The 23,348-nt window shown below is 38.9% G+C and overlaps 2 protein-coding genes across 2 annotated transcripts; both read left to right on the forward strand.

The window, feature by feature from the left end:
• Positions 1–33: 33 nt before the first annotated feature.
• On the forward strand, positions 34–3,921 carry LOC111777335 (cytochrome P450 89A2-like). Its single transcript, XM_023656877.1, has 2 exons — positions 34–899; positions 3,052–3,921. The coding sequence occupies exons 1-2, from the start codon at positions 74–76 to the stop codon at positions 3,777–3,779; spliced, it is 1,554 nt and encodes a 517-aa protein (XP_023512645.1). The 5' UTR covers positions 34–73; the 3' UTR covers positions 3,780–3,921.
• A 5,953-nt stretch (positions 3,922–9,874) lies between these two features.
• On the forward strand, positions 9,875–11,768 carry LOC111777684 (cytochrome P450 89A2-like). The gene is made up of 2 exons (XM_023657392.1): positions 9,875–11,357; positions 11,529–11,768. Exons 1-2 carry the CDS (start codon positions 9,932–9,934, stop codon positions 11,681–11,683), a joined length of 1,581 nt encoding a protein of 526 aa, XP_023513160.1. The 5' UTR covers positions 9,875–9,931; the 3' UTR covers positions 11,684–11,768.
• Positions 11,769–23,348: the final 11,580 nt, after the last annotated feature.

Below are 23,348 nucleotides of genomic sequence, written 5' to 3' on the forward strand. Positions count from 1 at the left end.
AAAAAAAAAAAAAAAAAAAAAAAAAAAAAAAAAAAAAAAAAAAAAAAAAAAACAAGAAAAAAAAAAACAAGAAATGGAGATTTGGTTCATCATCCTCGTCTCCCTCTGCATCAGCTATCTTCTAAGCTCCATTTTAAGCCATTTCCGAAGCTCCACCAAGCTCCCACCAGGCCCTCCTTCAATCCCCGTCATCTCCACTTTCCTATGGCTCCGCACATCCCCTCTCCAATTGGAGTCTTACCTCCGCACCGCCGTCGCCAAATACGGCCCCATCGTCACCCTCCGCATTGGCTCTCGCATCTCCATCTTCATAGCCGACCGCACCATTGCCCACAACGCCCTCCTCCAACACGGCGCTCTCTTCGCCGACCGCCCACCACCTCCTCCTTTGACCAAAATCCTCTTCAGCAACCAGCACAGCATCCACTCCGCCCCTTACGGTTCACTCTGGCGCCTCCTCCGCCGCAATCTCACTTCCCAAATCCTCCATCCTTCCCGTGTCAGGTCCTACGCTCCTGCTCGCAAGTGGGTTTTGAATATTCTTCTTAAACGCCTTCTCTCCCACTCTGAATCGGGAACTCCCGTCTGTGTTGCTGATCATTTTCAGTACGCCATGTTCTGTTTGCTGGTGCTAATGTGCTTTGGGGATAAACTTGACGAGCCCAAAATCAAAGAAGTCGAGAATGTGCAGCGTACGATGCTGCTAAATCTTAGCCGTTTTGGTCTCCTTAATTTCTCTCCTAAATTGACAAAGATTTTCCTTCCAAAACGCTGGGAGGAGTTTCTCCAACTAAGAAAGAACCAAGAGAGAGTCATAATCCCTCTAATCGAAGCAAGAAGGAAGGCCAACCAAAACAGAGGAAACAGAGGAAACAGAGGAAACAGAGAAAACAGAGAAGGTAAAGAAGAAGAAGAAGATGAAGATTTCGTGTTGTCGTATGTGGATACACTCCTCGAATTACGNCGCTGCTTGTTTGGCTTCAACCTTTTGCAGGAAAAAGTTATTGGTTATGATGCTATATTAGAAACCTCTTATATTTGTAAGTGGTACTAAGAACGAAAGGTCTTTTAGTTATCTTATTCTCAAAATTACTCTTGTTTGGAAGTGGTCTCATTTTTTTTACATATCCTATACTCTGATAGCTTTAAGAACACAAACACAATTTATGTCTTTAGCCCGCTAAACAAATACATATGAAGAATGGATGGGAAGATGTAGATAAACAAATATTATTGGTAATGGTAAACATTGATGGTTAAGAAAAGAAGTTACCCTACTTGTGTTTAGACCAGCTAAAGAAGCAATTTAAGCAATTTACGTGTTCCATTTGAGAACTTGTGATTATTTTTGGTTACTTAATCTTCTAGAAACTCTCTTGTTTTGGAAGTGCTAGTGCTTTCTTGTTATGGTTGAAAAAATAACCTAAGTTTATTAAGTGGAAGTGATAATTTAATTGAGAATGTAACTAACATGTTATTATTAAGGAATCATTCCACATTTTGGATTGGCTAATTTCCCATTTTTAATGTGAATTCAATCAAATTCTGTATTCTAGAGAGTTCAAAGTAATCAAATCTTGTTATTAATGAGGAGAAATTTCACATGGTATTCCATGGTGTCATAAGATGAAGTTACCCTAAAGAACACGAGCGATGAAGTTACCCTAAAAAACAAGAGCGATGAAGTTATGAAGTTACCCTAAAGAGCGATGAAGTTATGAAGTTACCCTAAAGAACAAGAGCGATGAAGTTATCCTAAAGAACACGAGCGATGAAGCTCACAAATGAACGTTGAATTGAATTGGCAACAAAATACGTGATAGTTTAATCTTCAAACGACGTTGAATTGACGACAAAATATGTGATAGTTGTGAATCTTCAAACGTCGTCTACTGTTGAGAACAAACTTCAAACTCTTCAAACTCCAAATTGATCAAGAAGAATGCTTCTACCCAAAAAATTAAAAGTAATTTTTTTTTAATCGAGATACCTATATCGGTTGAGACTATTCAAATTATGTTCAAATTATATTGGTCAGAGGTTATAAAGGTAGCTTATTATTAGCTTTACTTTAACTTTGTATATAAGAGATATATTATTGAATAAGATGAATTAAAATATTTTTTTAATAGTAAGAATATTTTTAAAAGTGTTAGGAAGGGTATTTTTGAAAATTCATAGGTCCGATTTGCTTTATAAGTTTGATTCAACAATCAATCACAAATACACAAAAAAAAAAAAAAAAAAAAAAAAAAAAAAAAAAAAAAAAAAAAAAAAAAAAAAAAAGCTCCACCAAGCTCCCACCAGGCCCTCCTTCAATCCCCGTCATCTCCACTTTCCTATGGCTCCACACATCCCCTCTCCAATTGGAGTCTTACCTCCGCACCGCCGTCGCCAAATACGGCCCCATCGTCACCCTCCGCATTGGCTCTCGCATCTCCATCTTCATAGCCGACCGCACCATTGCCCACAACGCCCTCCTCCAACACGGCGCTCTCTTCGCCGACCGCCCACCACCTCCTCCTTTGACCAAAATCCTCTTCAGCAACCAGCACAGCATCCACTCCGCCCCTTACGGTTCACTCTGGCGCCTCCTCCGCCGCAATCTCACTTCCCAAATCCTCCATCCTTCCCGTGTCAGGTCCTACGCTCCTGCTCGCAAGTGGGTTTTGAATATTCTTCTTAAACGCCTTCTCTCCCACTCTGAATCGGGAACTCCCGTCTGTGTTGCTGATCATTTTCAGTACGCCATGTTCTGTTTGCTGGTGCTAATGTGCTTTGGGGATAAACTTGACGAGCCCAAAATCAAAGAAGTCGAGAATGTGCAGCGTACGATGCTGCTAAATCTTAGCCGTTTTGGTCTCCTTAATTTCTCTCCTAAATTGACAAAGATTTTCCTTCCAAAACGCTGGGAGGAGTTTCTCCAACTAAGAAAGAACCAAGAGAGAGTCATAATCCCTCTAATCGAAGCAAGAAGGAAGGCCAACCAAAACAGAGGAAACAGAGGAAACAGAGGAAACAGAGAAAACAGAGAAGGTAAAGAAGAAGAAGAAGATGAAGATTTCGTGTTGTCGTATGTGGATACACTCCTCGAATTACGCCACCCCGAAGAGGACAATAGAAAGATAACAGATAACGAAATGGTCAGTCTATGCTCGGAATTCCTCGCCGGCGGCATCGATACCACCGCCACGACCATGCCGTGGATAATGGCGAATTTGGTGAAATACCCAGAAATCCAACACAAGCTTTTTGCAGAGATGAAAGGAGTAATGGGGGATGGAACATCGGAGGAGGTGAAGGAGGAGGATTTGGGGAAACTTCCATATCTGAAAGCAGTGGTTTTAGAAGGATTAAGAAGACACCCACCAGGGCTTTTCCTAGAAGCACGAGGGGTGAAAGAGGATATAGAATTCGAAAACTACGTGATACCCAAGAACGCGACTGTAAATTTCATGGCGACGGAGATGGGTCGGGGTGCAGACGTATGGGAAGATCCGATGGCGTTTAAGCCGGAGAGGTTCATGGGAGGAGGAGCGGCGGCGGCGTTTGATGTAACGGGGAGTAGAGAGATAAAGATGATGCCGTTCGGAGCAGGGAGGAGGATGTGTCCAGGATATGGTTTGGGGATTCTTCATTTGGAATATTACTTAGCGAATATGATATGGAGGTTTGAATGGAAGTCTGTGGATGGTGACGACGTTGATCTGTCGGAGAAGGTAGAGTTCACCGTTGTGATGAAAAACCCTCTGAAAGCCATCATAAGTCCCAGGTTTTGAATTTGTGACCTGAATTAGTGTGAGTTCATAGTCAGAAATGTTCTGACAGGTTATGTTGAAAAAATTAGAGTAACTATTTTATTTAAAGAATAATAAATGGAGAAAAATTATTAGTCGGAAACGGTCCCCGACGCATTTTCTACGTGGAATCCCATTTAAAAAGATAAGTGGAGAATTTCGAGAGAATGTAGAACAAAATAGATGGTAGAGATGGGAACGGGAAACCTATTCCCGTACATACTGTGCACGGAATCCCAATTTCGAAAATGTGAAGAATTACGAGAGAATGTGGAACAAAATAGGTGGCAGAGATGGGAACGAGGAAGGCTTTCAAGGCATTATACTTTCAAGCATGTTAATTTCGTGGGTATCTAATGAAACTTTGAATCATACTGTCCNAAAAACAAGAAATGGAGATTTGGTTCATCATCCTCGTCTCCCTCTGCATCAGCTATCTTCTAANATGCTACTAACATGTCTTGTTAGAAAGAAAATCCTAACGATCAATGAACATATCATAGATTTGAATCTTTACGTCTAAACTAGTAGACCAATATTTGTTGGAAAAAAAAAAAAAAAAATTTTGAAAAACAATTACCATAAAATAACAATTTTCAAATAATATTAAGAAAACGTGGGCTCCATGCTGCTTACCGTGACATATATAGCTCGATCTCCGGTCATGTGATTGCTCGCTCTGTCTTTACTTGGTCCTTCTCCATCTGTGAAGCGGTTTGTCACAACTTGAGCATCAACTGGTTGGGCATTTCGCTTTTGGTACAACAATTGGTATTTGGGGTACAACAGGTTGTGATCGATCTTGCTCCGCTTTTGATACAACAATTGTTATCAGAACATTGTTGTTGTGGCATCGAAATCCCTGCTGCAACAAAAGGAGTGAGATTACTGAAGCACAACAAAAAAACAATTACAGACCAAAAGCGGAAAGACGTGAATGTCAAGAATTATTTGTTCCAAGCCATTGATCAAACTATTGTAGAAATAATTTTCAATAGAGATACTGCAAACAAATTTGGGACTTTATGAAACAGAAGTATCACGGTTCCACAAGAGTCAAGACAAGAGAACACAACTGTAAACTCTTACGAAAAAATTTGAAGTCCTATGGATGAAAGAGAACAAGAGTGTTGATGCATATTTTGCTCGAACTCTCACCATTGCAAATAAGATGAAAATTCATGGCGAAAACACGAAACAAGTGGGGATTATTGAAAAAATCTTGAGATCATTGACCTCAAGATTTGATTATGTTATATGTTCGATTGAAGAGTCTAGTCACTTAGAAACTTTAACTATCTATGAATTGCAAAGTAGCTTGCTAGTACATGAGCAAAGACTAAATGGACGTGCAAGTGATCAACAAGCATTAAAGGTGACATACGATAATAGAATCGGTGGAAGAGGAGGTGATCGAGCTCGTAGAACTTTTTGAGGAAGCGGTAGACATCCATTAAACAAAACTACAGTTGAGTGTTATAAATGTCATTATTTAGAACACTTTATATACGAGTGTTTTCAACGGGGGGAAGGAAGCAAATTATGCTGATCTTGAGGAGGAAGAAGAAATGTTGTTGATGTCATATGTGGAGCTCAACCGATCGAGGAGGGAAGATGTTTGGTTCCTTGATTCAAGGTGTAGCAAACAAGGATTGCATATGCAGTGATTGCACGGTGGGAAAGCAACTTAGAGTGATTGCACGGTGGGAAAGCAACTTAGGGATGCATTTCTAAAGAGATGTTTATAGATAGCAATAGACAGACTGCAACTGGTACATGCAAACATCTGTGAACCCCATCAAACCTCTTTCCAACGGTAAGAGAGATATTTCATAAGCTTTACTGATAATTGCAGCTGCAATGTGTGGATATATTTTCTTGCTGAAAAATCTGAAGCCTTTACTATCTTCAAGAATTACAAAAATTTTGTTGAGAAAAAAGACGGGAGATTTTATTTGTTGTCTGCGTATAGATAAGGGTGGAGAGTTCACCTCTCATGAGTTCAATATTTTTTGCAAAACTAATGATATCAGTAGACAACTTACTACAACCTACATTTCCCAACAAAATGGTGTAGCTGAGCACAAAAACAGAACAATCAGGAGCATGGTTAAAAGTATATTATCAGAGAAGCAAGTTCCAAAGAATNAACAATTTTCAAATAATATTAAGAAAACGTGGGCTCCATGCTGCTTACCGTGACATATATAGCTCGATCTCCGGTCATGTGATTGCTCGCTCTGTCTTTACTTGGTCCTTCTCCATCTGTGAAGCGGTTTGTCACAACTTGAGCATCAACTGGTTGGGCATTTCGCTTTTGGTACAACAATTGGTATTTGGGGTACAACAGGTTGTGATCGATCTTGCTCCGCTTTTGATACAACAATTGTTATCAGAACATTGTTGTTGTGGCATCGAAATCCCTGCTGCAACAAAAGGAGTGAGATTACTGAAGCACAACAAAAAAACAATTACAGACCAAAAGCGGAAAGACGTGAATGTCAAGAATTATTTGTTCCAAGCCATTGATCAAACTATTGTAGAAATAATTTTCAATAGAGATACTGCAAACAAATTTGGGACTTTATGAAACAGAAGTATCACGGTTCCACAAGAGTCAAGACAAGAGAACACAACTGTAAACTCTTACGAAAAAATTTGAAGTCCTATGGATGAAAGAGAACAAGAGTGTTGATGCATATTTTGCTCGAACTCTCACCATTGCAAANCAATATACTGGACAATGCACATGCTCAACAGAAGTTCTACATGGGTAGCGAAAGATATGACTACTGAGGAGGCTTGGAGGGACGTTAAACCTAACGTTGACTATTTTTTAGTTTTTGGATGTATTGACCATGTTTCTGTATCGGACGATAATAGAAAGAAATTAGATGATAAAGTTTTCAGTGGGTGCTTCCAGGGATGAGTGAAGAGTCTAAAGACTCTATGATTTAGTGTTCAAGAAAATAGTTGTAAGCAACCATTTGATTTTTGAAGAAAATAAGTGTTGGAATTAGATGAAAGTAATGAAGAAGCTAGACTTATACCCTCGAATGGGAAGATAGTAATACAGAAGGAAGTGAACATGACCAAAGTGAGGAAGAATCTGAAGAGGGGGTGGTAGAAGAAGAGGAAGTTAGTGAGTCATCTGAATCAAATTCTTCAAGACGGGAAGAAAACACACAAGAAGTGAGGAACAAAGGAGCACCATTATGAATGGAAGATTATGTGAGCGGGAGATAATTTTCTGAAGAAGCTGAACACAACAATTTAGTTCTCTTAACCTCAACTATAGATCCGGCTACCTTCGTTGCAATGGACTTGTTGATAGAAGCTATCAAACGAAATGAGACTTGGGAGTTGACAGATTTGCCTAAAGGAATGAAGAAGATTGGAATAAAGTGGATTTTCAAAACCAAACTCAACAAAAATGGCGAAGTTGATCGATCACACCCATCTCCAACAGCAAAAAGAAGTATTTTATTAGTTTCATCGATGATTTCAGTCGAAAAACTTGAATTTTATTCTTAGTGGAAAAATCAGAACCATTCTCCATTTTAAACGATTCAAGAGTATGGTTGAAAAAGAAATTGGTATATACTTGAAGGGCTTGAGAACTAATCGGGGTGGCGAATTCATATCCAAAGAATTCACTAGCTTTTGTAATGAAAATGATATTCAAAGGCAACTGACAGTTGCTTATACTCCGAAACAAAACGGCATGACAGAAAGGAAAAATAAGAAAATTATGAATATGGTTAGATAGCAGCAAACTGGACGGTTCATATTCTTAATAGAAGCCCCACTCTAGCCGTGAAGTATATGACTCCAGAAGAAGCTTGGAGCAAACATAAACCATCAGTTTCACGTTTCATAATTTTTGGATGTATTGCGCATGTTCATGTCCCAAACAACAAAACAACAAATCTTGAGAATAAAAGTTTGAAGTGTGAATTATTTGGAGTTAGGGAGGAGTTAAAGACATACAGACTTTATGATCCAGTCTCACAGAAACTATTTGTTAGTAGAGATGTGAAGTTTAAGGAAGAAAATGGCTGGGATTGGCATAAAACCCATAAAAAAGAAGTTACAATTGATCTAGAATTGAGTAATGATACTTGCAATGAAGTTGAATGCTCGAAGGATGAAGTATATAATGATGATTCATGTGAGTCAACACAAGAACACTCATTTGTTGATGCTGAAATAAGAATTAGGAGGCCACCAAGATGGATGGATGATTATGAGAGTGTTGAAGGTTTTTTTTCTGATGACGAAAATATGACGTATCTAGCTTTGTTTGCAGGAGGTGATCCTATTCATTACACAGAAGCCGCTAAAAACTCTGAATAGAGAAAAGCTATGGATGCAGAAATAGAAGCCATTGAAAGAAATGATACTTGGAAATTGCGGACATCATGGCTATGTTGGGGGTTTGTTCAGAGTCGAGTATAAACTAATGCCGCTAGCATTTAGTTTAAGGGAGAATGTTAAAAGGTATAAACTAGTTTGTGATTCCTTGTAAGGACTCATGACCCATGTTGAGTGCAACGACCCAGATCCACCGCTAGCAGATATTGTCCTCTTTGTGCTTTCCCTTGTCTCAAGGCTTTAAAACGAGTCTGCTAGTGGAAGATTTCCACACCCTTGTAAAGGGTCTTCTTTTCTCCTCCCCAACCAATGTGGGACATCACATTGAGATTTTGGATTAGGATTCGAAATACGGGTTCGGCTTTGCAGCATGATCTAAGATCACATTAATTATTCCTCATTTCTAGTGAAGACTATCTCCGCAAGCCAACACAAGTCCTTCCAGCATGCTTTATACTCACTAACATGTATTTTTCCAATAAAATACGCTTAACTATGAAGTTCTTATGATTGAACATTGAGAAAGAAGATGCACCTTTGTATGATAGGTAATGACTTCCAATTCTTTTAAGCATTTTTTAATCATCCTATCTTCAAGATCGCGCTCATTTGAATGTGGTCTTGATTTTCTTACCTATCTTGTACCTGAGTGATAGCGTCAAGAAATGAAGAACGGATTGAAAAAGGTACAAAAACAAATATTATTGCTAATAGTATACATGGATTGTTAAAAAGCAATTTACGTGATCCATTTAAGAACTTATTAATTTTGGATACTCATATACATTTTTAGAACTCTAAATATGACATGTTATTAAGTAATAATTCGAGATTTTGACCTTATGTCTATAGTCATGAGATGAAGCTACCCTTAAGAATACGAGCGATGAAGCTGACAAACAGACGTTGAATTGACAACAAAATACGTGATAGTTATCAATGTTTCAAACAACGATTACTATTAAGAACAAACTTCAAACTCCAAATTGATAGAGGAGAAGGATTCTACTTAAGGAACTAAACGTAACTTTTCTTCAATCGAACTATATCTGTATCGGTTGAGCTTATTTAGATTATATCGATTAAAGGTTGCTTATTATTACAGTTACTTAGCTTTGTAGATAAGAGATATGTTCTCTCATTTATTGAATACGATGAATTAAAACTTTTGTTTTCTTCTCCAAAACATTGAGTTTTCTTTATTACTACTCAATCTCATCGGGTCGTGTTGTATAACTAAAAACACACCACTTAGCTTTTCCTCAACAAAGCCAAACAAAAATGTCAGAAATCCAATCTTATAGATTACATCCATTTTTACTCATACATGATATTAAAACTTAACCGGATACATTTTTTCAAAGCATTGTCTATGGAACTCACCAAACAATATGGAAATTTTTCTTTAGACAAATGGTCAACCAAGTAGAGTTATGTCTTAACGAGCTTCGAGCTTAAATACTAAGTTAAATTACAAAAGTAGTCCTATACATTATCATATAATTTAAAAAAAAATATCCTTATTTTAACCCATTTACAATATTAGATGAAAAATTAAGATAAAGATGATGGGATGATATTAGTGTTCTAATTTTTATTTTAGGTCATTATCACACCATTTAAAGTGCTAATCTTTATCGGGACGAGTTGATGAGTGTTACTATGTGTATATGTGTATATATATATATATATATATATATATATATATATGTGGGTATGAGTTTTTTGATTGGATTCAACAAAAATAACAAGCAGAGAAAATGGCGATGTGGTTCATCATTGTCATCTCCCTCTGCATCAGCTATCTTCTAAGCTCCATTTTAAGCCATTTTCGAAGCTCCACAAAGCTTCCACCAGGCCCTCCTTCAATCCCCATCATCTCCACTTTCCTATGGCTCCGCACATCCAATCTCCAATTGGAGTCTTACCTTCGCACCGGCGTCGCCAAATATGGCCCCATCGTCACCCTCCGCAGAGGCTCTCGCCTCTCCATCTTCATCGCCGACCACTCAATTGCCCACAAGATCCTCGTCCAAAACGGTGCTCTGTTTTCCGGCCGTCCACCGGCGCAACCCGTTAGCAAGGTTTTAACCAGTAACCAACACAGCATCAGCTCTGCCTCTTACGGCCCACTCTGGCGTCTCCTCCGCCGCAATCTCACTTCCCAAATCCTTCATGCTTCTCGAGTTAAGTCCTATAATCGAGCTCGCAAGTGGGTCTTGGATATTCTTATTAATCGGCTTGTTTCTCATTCGAAATCTGAAACTCCCGTTACCGTCATCGATCATTTTCATTACGCCATGTTTTGTTTGTTGGTGTGGATGTGCTTTGGCGATAGGCTTGACGAATCCCATATCAGGGAAATCATGGACGTGGAGCGAGCGGTTGTATTGAGTTATGAGCGTTTCAATGTTCTCAATTTCTGGCCTAAATTCACCAAGATTTTGCTCCGAAAACGCTGGGAGACGCTTCTCCAACTAAGAAAGAACCAAGAGGACGTCATAATTCCATTGATTGAAGCTCGCCGGAAGGCCAATCAAAACAGAGGAAACAGAGGAAACAGAGTAAACAGAGCAAGCAGAGCCGAAACTGAAGAAGAAAAAGAAGAATTCGTGGTGTCATATGTGGATACCCTTCTCGATTTGGAGATACCAGACGAGGACAATAGAAAGCTTACCAATGAGGAGATTGTGACCATATGCTCGGAATTCCTCAACGCCGGCACCGACACCACGTCGACGGCGCTGCAATGGATAATGGCGAATTTAGTGAAATACCCAGAAATCCAACACAAGCTTTTTGCAGAGATAAAAGGAGTAATGGGGGATAGAACAGGGGAAGAGGTGAAGGAAGAGGATTTGCGGAAGGTTCCATATCTGAAAGCGGTGGTTTTGGAAGGATTAAGAAGACACCCACCAGGGCATTTCGTGTTACCACACGCAGTGAAAGAAGAAACAGAGTTGGAAAATTACGTGATACCAAAGTATGGGACGGTAGATTTCATGGTGGCGGAGATGGGTTGGGATCCAAAAGTGTGGGAAGATCCGGCGGCGTTTATGCCGGAGCGGTTCATGAAAGGAGGGAAAGAAGAGGCAGAAGAAGTGGCGGAGTTTGATGTAACAGGGAGCAAGGAGATAAAGATGATGCCGTTCGGAGCAGGGAGGAGGATATGCCCAGGATATGGTCTGGCGTGTTAGAATTGGTCAATCCATTAGAATAGCTTGAAGTTAGTCATGCCATAAGAATAGGCTTACTTCGTTAGTTTCCTATGAAATCGGATCTATTAGTTAATCTTTTGCCAATATAAATAGAATATGTCCTCAATAGTCTGAGGTACAGTTTTGCATAAACTTGATATGGCGATTCTTCATTTGGAGTATTTCCTTGCTAATTTGGTTTGGCGGTCGGAATGGAAGGCCGTGGAGGGAGACCAAGTTGATCTGTCGGAGAAGTTAGAGCTTACCGTTGTCATGAAAAAGCCTCTGAAAGCAATAATCCATTCACGGGGATAATTTGAGTTTACTTATTTTGAAATTTATTAAACATAGTTGTGATTTCCTAATTTAGTGCAATAAGAGTTTGAATTAGTTATGAATACTTAATCATTTAATATTTGAAAACTATATTAGTCATAGAATATATTCTAAATCAGTCAAATTTGATTAATAATATATTTTATTTTATTCGGTTTATATTTTATGGTATTAATTAGTATCTTGTATATGATTGAGAGGTTGAGAGGGGTGAATATTAATGAAGATTCGACAGTTAGATCCTAATTCTATTTCTTATTTTTAAATCTGTATTATTTGTGGATTCTATTTCTTATTCTTAAATCTATATTCTTTGTTGATTCTATTTCTTATTCTTAAATCGGTATTCTTTGTTGAGTAATAATATTTTCATATCTATTAACACTTTTGAGTGGTAGATATTGTATCAGTTGGTATCATAGCCAAGTTGGTGACCAGCGTTTGATATTATTACTCAAACGAGATGAATGGTGGAAGTGCTCCTATGGGTATATCTATGGAAAAGCTTGTTAGCAATAACTATAGTTATTGGAAGTTATGTATAGAAGCTTATCTACCAGGGCAAGATTTGTGGGATTTATATTGGAAGTTATGTATGGGAGCTTATCTACCAGGGCAAGATTTGTGGGATTTAATTGAAGGTGATGACATAGAAATTCTAGTAGATATTCCACAGAATGTAGAATTACGCCGACAATGGAAGATCAAATGCGGAAAAACCTTATTTACCTTGCGAACTTTGATTAGAAGGAATATATTGATCATGTTCGTGATTTAAAGTCACCAAAGAAAGGATGGGAAACACTTCAAAAGTTGGTCTCAAAGAAAAATACCGCTCGATTGCAATTTCTAGAGAATGAACTAGTTGTGTTAACTCAAGGTAATTTTTCTATTGAAGAATATTTCTTGAAAGTGAAAAATCTATGTTCTGAAATTTCAGAATTAGATGCTGAGGAGCCAGTGACCGATGCTCGATTACGACGTTATCTCATTCGTGGAATACGAAAAGACTTTATACCATTTATTTCCTCAATACAAGTGAGGGCAAATCAGCCTTCAGTTATTGAATTGGAGAATCTTCTTTCCCCAAAGTCAGAAGATGTGTTGTATGTCAAAGATCAAAGGAGACAGAATTTTCATTCAAAACCTTCATCAAGCAATGAGAATTAACTCAGAAATTAGGAGTCGTCAAAGAAGTCATTTAAAGCTTGTTACATGTGTGAAAAACCTAGTCATTTTAAACGAGATTGTCAGGTGAAAGTGGTGTGTCATCGTTGCAAAAAGTCAGACCATATCAAGCCAAATTGCCGAGTTAAAATGCAGGAATCAGAAGTAAATGTTGTACATGAAAGTAAAAGTTCTTCAAATCCAATTTGGGAACACTGCTTAACCACTGAGGTTCTTGACCAGCCTGTTGTGCGCCGAAAGTGGAACAAATGTACTCACAACACCAATGGACGAAATTACACAAAGAGACACCAAGATATTTACGTGGTTTGGAGAGAAGAAGTTCCCCCACATCCACGGGTAGCAACCAATCACTAATAAACAAAGTGTTACAAGTTAATACCTCACTATCACACTACAAAGACTCTCACCAATATGTCCTCTATTCTTTAGGACTAATTAGTCCTATTCCTTGGGACTTTAAGTTTCTTTCTGCTGATATTTTTAGGTTCAACCATGATTGTAAAGGCTATATAATGCCATGCTTAGAATTAATAAAACAACACTGGAGATCCAATTGTTTATGTTCTCTACTCTAACAATCTGCTGCTGAACTTATCAAGTTTTGTGTGTCACATTGTATTTCTTGAGTGACATATTGGTGAGGGTCTTTGTAGTGTGATAGTGAGGTATTCACTTGTAACACTTTGTTTGTTAGTGATTGGTTGCTACCCGTGGATGTAGGGGAACTTCTTCTCTCTGAACCACGTAAATATCTTGGTGTCTCTTTGTGTAATTTCGTTCATTGGTGTTGTGAGTACATTTGTTCTGCTTTCAGCGCACAACAAGTGGTATCAGATCCTGATTGTGGTATTTGGGGTATTGTGAAAGTTTTGGCCTTATCGATCACTAGACGTGCTCACAATCGTGCTTATTTTCTTGAAAATCAATTTTCAAGAATTGTGTTTTTTAGTTACATCCAGATTAATTATTGCAAATGGCAGAATTATCTGGAATTAAATCACAGCGTGGATCGAGATTGTTGAGTTCCATTCTCGAAGTAGAGAAATTTGATGGAACCAATAATTTTGGTGTTTGGCGAGGTGAAGTTAGCGATTTGCTGGTCATGCAAGATCTTGATGCTTCTCTCCAAAAGGAGATGCCTAAAGACATGACAGACGCCGAATGGACGAAATTAAATCGACAAGCTTGTGGAATTATTCGATCCTATCTTGGCAAGGATCAGAAATATCCATTTATGAAGGTTACCATGGCGAAAGAATTATGGGACAAGCTTGAGGCGAAATATATGAAGAAGAGTGTGGAAAATAAACTCTATTTGAAGAAGAAACTCTTCCGTTTTGACTACAAGAAAGGTATCTCAATGAGTCAATGACTGAGCATTTGAATGATTTTAACAAAATCATCACTGATTTGCTCAATCTAGATGTTACAATTAATGAAGACAAGGCGTTGTTGCTGTTGAATGCTTTGCCGGAATCCTATGAGTTTTTAGTAACCATCGTACTACATGGACTCACTGATATTGTTTTTGAAGATGTTTCAAATGCCTTAATGAATAATGAGGTACGAAAGAAGGAAAAGGAGACATATCAAGACTCTAGCACAAATGTTCTCACTGCTCGTGGAAGGACTTCTACTTGGAAAAAGAGCGAATGTGGAAAGTCTCAATCAAAGTCGAGAGGTAGATATGATAATTGGAGAAAACTCGATAAAAATGAGTGTGCATATTGTCGACAGAAAGACCATTGGAAGAAAGATTGCCCGATCTTAGAAGAGAAGGGGTTGAAGTCCAATGTTGTTAGAGATGACGACACTGATACATATAATGCCTTGACGATCTCTTTATCAGTTAGCCAAACCAGTGAATGGATTCTTGATTCTGGGTGCTCCTATCATATGTGTCCCAACAAAGAAATGTTTTTGGACTTCAAAGAGTTCAATGGTGGAGTTGTCTATATGAGCAATGATAGTACTTGCAAGATGATGGGAGTCGGCTCAGTACAAATCAAGATGTTTGATGGGGTTATACAAAAACTCAATGATGTGAGGTATGTCCCAGACTTGAAGAAAATTTGATTTCCCTTGGCATTTTGGATGCGAGTGGTTATCACATCATTTTGGAAGGAGGGAATTTGAAAGTAGCTCGTGGAGCTTTGGTGGCAATTAAAGGAACTAGAAGAGGTAGCATATACTACCTCAACGGAACCACAATAATTGGGCATGCTGCTGTGGCAAGTTCGAAAGAACAAGACATATCGAAATTATGGCACATGAGACTTGGGCATGCTGGTGAGAAGGCGCTTCAAACATTGGTGAACCAAGGAGTCCTTAAGGGTGCCACAACTTGTAAAATTGATTTCTGTTAACATTGTATATTTGGTAAACAAAAAAATGTGAAATTTGGTACAGCTATACACCAAACAAAGGGTATTTTGGATTATGTTCACACTGATGTATGGGGTCCCACGAAGAATGTCTCATGGGAGGAAAGAGGTGGTTTGTCACCTTTATTGATGACTACTCGATGAGAGTTTGGATGTATCCCATGAGGCACAAAAACGAGGTTCTCCAAATCTTCCTAGAGTGGAAGAAAATGGTAGAGAATTAGACGGACAGGAAAATTAAAAAGCTGAGATCAGACAACGGTGGAGAATATACTTATGATCTATTCCTTAAAGTATGCCGAGATGAAGGGATCATTCGACACTTCACTGGTCCTGGTAAGCCGCAACAAAATGGAGTTGCTGAGAGAATGAACCAGACATTAATAGAGAAGGGTCGATGCATATTGTCTCAAGCAGGATTGAGTAAGACATTCTAGGCTGAGGCTCTGAGTTATGCAGTTCACTTGATGAATCGTTTACCTGTTTCTCGAAATGGTGGGAAAACTCCGCTTGAGGTATGGTCGGGTACTCCTGTTAGTGATTATGATAATTGCATGTGTTTGGGTGTTCTGCTTATTATCATGTGACAGGCTCAAAGCTGAATCCTAGAGCAAAAAAAGCCAAGTTTATGGGCTTTAGCAAAAGCGTAAAGGTCTATAGGTTATGGTGTCCAGAAACAAGTAAGATTGTTAATAGTCGAGATGTGACATTCGATGAGTCTGGAATGTTTTTGCAGAAAATTGAAAATAATGGCGAGGCATTGAAACAGGTGGAGAAGGTGGTGTTCTCTCGTGATATGGTTGCTCCTACTAAAGAACCTATTGATTAGGTAGATAATAACTCTGATGTCTTAGAACAAGAGGAGTAAAGCCTTGTAAATGAAAGAGTGGAGGAACCTGAGTTCATCACCAGGAATAGACCACGAAGGAAAATTCGAAAACCTGCAAGGTTTGATGATATGATAGCATATGCTTTCCCTTTGATTGATGGAGTTCCCAACAACTACAAAGATACTATCCAGAGCCCGGATAGATTGCACTGACAAAAGGTTGTGAATCAGGAGATAGCAATCATTGGAGACAAATCAAACTTGGGATTTGGTACAATTTCCAAAAGGTAAGAAGAAAATTGGTTGTTAATGGGTTTTTGCAAAAAAAAGAAGATTCTTCTAGTATATGTTATAAGGCTCGACTTGTGGCTCAAGGCTATGCACAAAAAGAAGGTATTGATTACAATGAAATTTTCTCACCTGTGGTAAAACATTCTTCCATTCGAATTTTGTTGGCTTTGGTTGCTCAATTTAATCTTGAGCTTGTACAACTCGATGTAAAAACTGCCTTTTTGCATGGAGATTTGGAAGAAGAAATATATATGGCGCAACCGGTTGGTTTTCGAGTAGTTGGACAACAACATTTGGTATGCAGATTGAAGAAATCTTTGTATGGGCTGAAGCAACAACATGGTAGAGCATATGTATACTCATAGTCAATTTGATCATTGTGTGTATTATCGGTGTCTTGATGATGGATCGTTTATCTATTTGCTCTTATACGTTGATGACATGTTAATTGCTTCAAAGAGAAAGGTGGAGATTGATAAGCTCAAAGATCAACTTTCTAAAACATTTGAAATGAAAGATTTACGCAATGCAAAGAGAATACTTGGAATGGAGATAGAGCGAGATCGAAAAAAAGGTATAGTCTGGTTGACTCAGTCTCAATATCTACGCAAGGTATTGACAAGATTTAGTTTGAATAATCCAACCAAACCCGTTGGTACTCCACTTGCTCCTCATTTCAATCTTAGTGCTTCCATGTGTCCAAGTTCTGACGATGACAAAAGGTATATGGAGAATATTCCTTATACAAATGTTGTTGGTGCTTTGATGTATGCTATGGTATGTACTCGACCTGATCTTTCACACGTAGTAAGCATGGTGAGTCGTCATATGCATAATCCTGGTAAAGAGCATTGGCAGGCTGTCAAATGGATTCTTAGGTACCTTCTTGGTACTATTGATGTTGGTATTAAGTTTCAAAAACAAGAAATGTTTAATCATGACAACCTTGTAGTTGGTTATGTGGATTCTGATTATGCTGGTGATTTGGATAAGCGACGATCTACTACGGGTTATTTATTTACTATGGCTGGTGGACCTTATGACAAGGTGGAGATTGTTGTAAATTGTCATAAGGTCCTATTCTTTAGGACTGATGAGTCATATTCTTTGAGACTTTAAGTTTCTTTCTGCTGATATTTTTAGGTTCAACCATGATTGTAAAGGCTATATAATGCCATGCTTAGAATTAATAAAACAGCACTGGAGATCCAATTGTTTATGTTCTCTACTCTAACAATCTGCTGCTGAACTTATCAAGTTTTGTGTGTCACATTGTATTTCTTGAGTGACATATTGGTGAGAGTCTTTGTAGTGCGATAGTGAGGTATTCACTTGTAACACTTTGTTTATTAGTGATTGGTTGCTACCCGTGGATGTAGGGGAACTTCTTCTCTCCGAACCACGTAAATATCTTGGTGTCTCTTTGTGTAATTCCGTTCATTGGTGTTCTGAGTACATTTGTTCCGCTTTCGGCGCACAACACAGCCAACAAATGTGACTTCAGCTGTACACCAAGATGATGTCTCTGCCAATGCTCATGCCTTTATAGACTACAATGAAGAATGAATTGTCGATTTTGGTTGCTCTCATCATGCAACTGGAAACGAAACTCTTCTATTAGACGTTCGTCCACATTGTCAAAAGAAGGTTATTGTGACAGCTGATAATTCAATGCATCCTGTGACGAAAGAAGGAGATTTGAATGATGGAAGTGTTCTATTCAAGGACGTTTATCCTGTTCCTGGTTTGAAGAAAAATCTTGCTTCTGTATCACAAATAATAGATTCAGAAAGGTATGTTCTTTTTGGTCCTAAAGATGTTTAAATACTCTCTAATGTGAAACATGTTGATGCTGATATCCAGTTTTGTGGAAAAAGAAAAATATCTTTGTATGTTTTATCAGCTAGTGATGAATATATCAAGAAAGTTGGTCATAATGCAAGCTCAACTCTTTGGCATGCTCGTTTCGGTCATGTGAGTTTTTAGTTGTTGCAGAAAATATCCACAAAACAACTTCTTGATGGTGTCTCTGTCTTTAAAGATATTCATCATGATGAGGTTTGTCCAGGCTGCCAATATGGCAAGTCTCATCGTCTTTCTTTCGCAAGCTTAAAGAGTAGAGCTTCAACAGTATTAGAATTGATTCATTCTGATCTTTTGGGACCGACGCGAACAGCAAGCTATACCGGCCTTCATTACATGATGGTGTTTGTGGATGGTTTCTCTCACTTCAGTTAGGTATACTTCTTAGAACACAAAAGTGAACATTTTCAAAGTTTATTCAGTTTAAGCATGATGTGGAAAAAGAATTTAAATTGAAAATCAAGTGCTTGCGCACGGATAATGGAGGGGAATTTCTTTCAAATGATTTTATGAAATACTGTAAGGAGCATGAGATTTAGCGTCAATTGACTTGTCCATGAACCCCGCAACAAAATGGGGTGGCTGAGCGCAAGTTAGCTCATCTTACATCAGTTTGCTTGTCTTGGCTGCATGCGAGGAGTCTTCCACGAGAGATATCATACCATTGTGGAGATCTATTATTACTAACAGGAACGTGTCACACCGTGCGGTTTGAAAAGTATAATCATTGTAACCTTACAGCTTGAATTTGTCACACCGCATAGTTTTTGTTAGGATTGTACAACAACGCACACGCTCGATCTAGATGAACACAAAGAACAGGATAGAGAAGAGTGCAAGGAGAACTCTGGCTAAAAGAATTTTTCTATTGATGACTTCACGTATGTACAGTAAGAGAGAATTACAGAGAATAGAAAAGTACATCTCAAAGCTCTACCGGACGGGATATATATATATAGTTCAGTTTACTATATATAGCTTTACCAGATTTAACTATCTACTATATATAACTATTTACTATATATAGCTTTACCCAATTTAACCATCTACTATATATAGCTATTTACCATATATAGGTTTACTGGATATAGCCTTACCAAATATAGCTTTACCGGATATAACCGTTGACCAAGCTATAAATAAGCATCAGGCTCCATAACCTAACAATTCTCCCACTTGGAGACTGATCTAGTCAACCAAGAATTTCATTCTCAAACGACCATGAGCATCTTCATGGTCTTCATGGCACCATATCAATTGAGGCTTTGCACAACCTCAATATTCCAACATCAACACATTTTGTCAACATGTTTGCTGGATTCTTTGCACCCTCTATCTTCTCCAAACACATCACCATCTTTCACTAACCTGCAAGTGAAATGGTATCGTCTTCTGTGTTTTCTCTTGAAATGATAGACCGGGTTCCTTCGCCAACTGTTTGACACTCTGACTATCTCTGTAAAGAATATCTTCGTGCTACTTCTTGCCCATTCTTCCAGATAGTCAGTCATCCATATCGTCTTCTTTCCAGCTTCAACTATTGCCACGTACTCAATGTCAGTACAACGCATTTTTGAAGCCTAGACGTCCCATCATCCATGGCTTGCTCCTACTTGGTTGTATCCTCCAACTGTAGGGTCTCATCAAAGGGTTGTGGTTCCCTTTCATCAGCAACAGATAGTGTAATGAAGGTACATACATATCTGGTACTCTGATAGTACAGGATGATCTTCTCAACACCAGTTCAGGTGTCACTTGCTCCACTGCTGATTCCTCCGCAACAACCTCAGGAGTTTGTTGAGTATCTGCTACAAGATCACTTGGTGATTTTCTCCGCAACTCAACCTCAACTCCCACTTGCTTTGTTGTCTTGGAACCTTGCTCCACATCTGGTTCCTCAGCAGTAGTCTCAGGAGTTTCTTGAGTATCTGCTACAACATCACTAGGTGAGTTTCCCTGCAACTCAAGCTCAACTCCCACTTGCTTCGTGGTCTTGGAACCTTGCTTCACATCTGGTTCCATTTCCAATCGCACTTTCTTCAATTCTCTGGCGGTCCTTGTGAAGCTAACTCGTTTCTGCTTGCTCATAACGTAGTTCTCACAACGACCCACATCAACAAATTTCAGACCTTCTAAAACTCCTTTCGCAGCCAGCCTCTTCATTCCTTTCGCGCTCATAGGTTCAAGTCTATTGTGCCGTAGACTTTAATTTGAAGCACTCTCAGCAACAGCAGCTATGTTCATACACCCTGCAGTGGTGTATAAGGTTCCAGATTTTGAGCCACGTGCTACCACCGTAGCACCCTTCATAATCTTCCACGAACTCTTCCCTAACTTTGTTGCATAACCTGTGCTGTCCAACTGACCAATAGAGATCAGGTTCCTTCAGAGACCAGAAATATATCTGACATCCTTTAATGTCCACTGATTTTCTGCTGGAGTTTTTATGCAGACATCTCCTTTTCCTTTAATCTCCAAATCTTTGTTGTCGGCAAGATACACCTTCTCGAAATTTCCAGACTTGAAATTCCAGAACAACTCTTTATTTGGAGACGAATGAAAAGATGCACCTGAATCCAAAATCTAGGATTCAATCGAACTGTCCACGCTAAGGATTAGAGCATCCCCAATGTCTTCTGCTGAATTTATAGAATCATCACATCTCCAGATTTGTGATTCTGCTTTCTCTTTGGTCTTGTACAACCTGTCCGAAAGTGACCTTTTTCTCCACAATTCCAACACGTTACGTTTGGTCTATTTGGAGATTTTTCTCGGTTCTTTGATTTTGATCGCCCTTTGTTTGGGCCCTTCGGTTTACTTCTTCCCCTTCGATCAACACTGAGAGCATTGCCTGATGAATCTCCAGTTTCCCGTTTGCGAATACTTTCGCTGAGAACTACATCTCGAATTTCATCAAACTTCAGTTTATCAGATCCTCGGGAACTGCTGATTGCGGCAACAACAGTATCCCATGACTCGGGTAAGGATGACATCAAAATCAACGCTTTAATTTCATCTTCGAAATTAATTTCCACCGAACCCAGTTGACTTATGATCATATTGAATTCATTTATATGATCCGCAACACGTCCACCTTCAGACATCTGTAGATTGAACAATCTACGCATCAAATACACCTTGTTCATAGCCGACGGTTTTTCATACATATTTGACAGCGCCTTCATCAGATCTGACGTTGTCTTCTCCTTGATGATGTTAAACGCCACGTTTCTGGATAGCGTCAACCGGATCATCCCTAAGGCTTGTCGATCCTTGAGCTTCCACTGTTCCGTGGTCATGGTATCCGGCTTCACCCCCAACAGAGGTTCGTGAAGATCTTTCTGGTACAGATAATCTTCAATCTGCATCTTCCAGAAACCGAAATCGGATCCATCGAACTTCTCAATTCCAATCTTTGAACTTTCCATCTTCACAGATCGTGGTGAATTTTGCCTTGCTCTGATACCAGTTGTTAGGATCGATACCAGTTGTTAGGATCGCACAACAACGCACACGCTCGATCTAGATGAACACAAAGAGAAGGATAGAGAGAAGTTGCAAGGAGAACTCTGGCTAAAAGGATTTTTTATTGATGACTTCAGGCATGTACAACAAGAGAGTACAGAGAATAGAAAAGTACATTTAAGAGCTTTACTGGACGGGATATATATATGGTTCAGTCTACTAAATATAGCTTTACCAGATTTAACCATCTACTATATATAGCTATGTACCATATATAGCTTTACCGGATATAGCCATTGACCAAGCTATAAATACAGGGAGCAGACTCCATAACTCAACACTATCCAACTAACCAATAGAGATCAAGTTTCTTTTGAGAGCAGGAATATATCTGACATTCTTTAATGTCCACTGATTTCCTGTCGGAGTTTTTATGCAGACATCTCCTTTTTCTTTAATCTCCAAATCTTTGTTGTCGGTAAGATACACCTTCTCGAAATTTCCAGACTTGAAATTCTGGAACAACTCTTTATTTGGAGACGAATGAAAAGATGCACCTGAATCCAAAATCCAGGATTCAACCGAACTGTCCGCGCTGAGGATTAGAGCATCCCCAATGTCTTCTGCTGAATTTATAGAATCATCATCATCTCCAGATTTGTGATTCTGCTTCCTCTTTGGTCTTGTACAACCTGTCCGAAAGTGACATTTTTCTCCACAATTCCAACACGTTACGTTGTTCTATTTGAAGATTTTTTCTCTGTTCTTTGATTTTGATCGCCCTTTGTTTGGGCCCTTCGGTTTACTTCTTCCCCTTCGATCAACACTAAGAGCATTGCCTGATGAATCTCCAGTTTCTCGTTTGCGAATACTTTCGCTGAGAACTACATCTCGAATTTCATCAAACTTCAGTTTATCAGATCCTCGGGAACTGCTGATTGCGGCAACAACAGTATCCCATGACTCGGGTAAGGATGACATCAAAATCAACGCTTTAATTTCATCTTCGAAATTAATTTCCACCGAACCCAGTTGACTTATGATCATATTGAATTCATTTATATGATCCGCAACACGTCCACCTTCAGACATCTGTAGATTGAACAATCTACGCATCAAATACACCTTGTTCATAGCCGACGGTTTTTCATACATATTCGACATCGCCTTCATCAGATCTGACGTTGTCTTCTCCTTGATAATGTTGAATGCCACGTTTCTGGATAGCGCAACTGGATCATCCCTAAGGCTTGTTGATCCTTGAGCTTCCACTGTTCCGTGGTCATGGTATCTGACTTCAACCCCAACAGAGGTTCGTGAAGATCTTTCTGGTACAGATAATCTTCAATCTGCATCTTCCAGAAACCGAAATCGGATCCATCGAACTTCTAAATTCCAATCTTTGAACTTTCCATCTTTACAGATTGTCGTGAATTTCGTCTAGCTCTAATACCAGTTGTTAGGATCGTACAACAACGCACACGCTAGATCTAGATGAACACAAAGAACAGGATAGAGAAGAGTGCAAGGAGAACTCTGGCTAAAAGAATTTTTCTACTGATGATTTCACGTATGTAGAGTAAAAGAGAATTACAGAGAATAGAAAAGTACATCTCAAAGC

The sequence above is a fragment of the Cucurbita pepo genome, chromosome LG16, assembly GCF_002806865.2.
Source record: "Cucurbita pepo subsp. pepo cultivar mu-cu-16 chromosome LG16, ASM280686v2, whole genome shotgun sequence".
Lineage (NCBI taxonomy): Eukaryota > Viridiplantae > Streptophyta > Magnoliopsida > Cucurbitales > Cucurbitaceae > Cucurbita > Cucurbita pepo.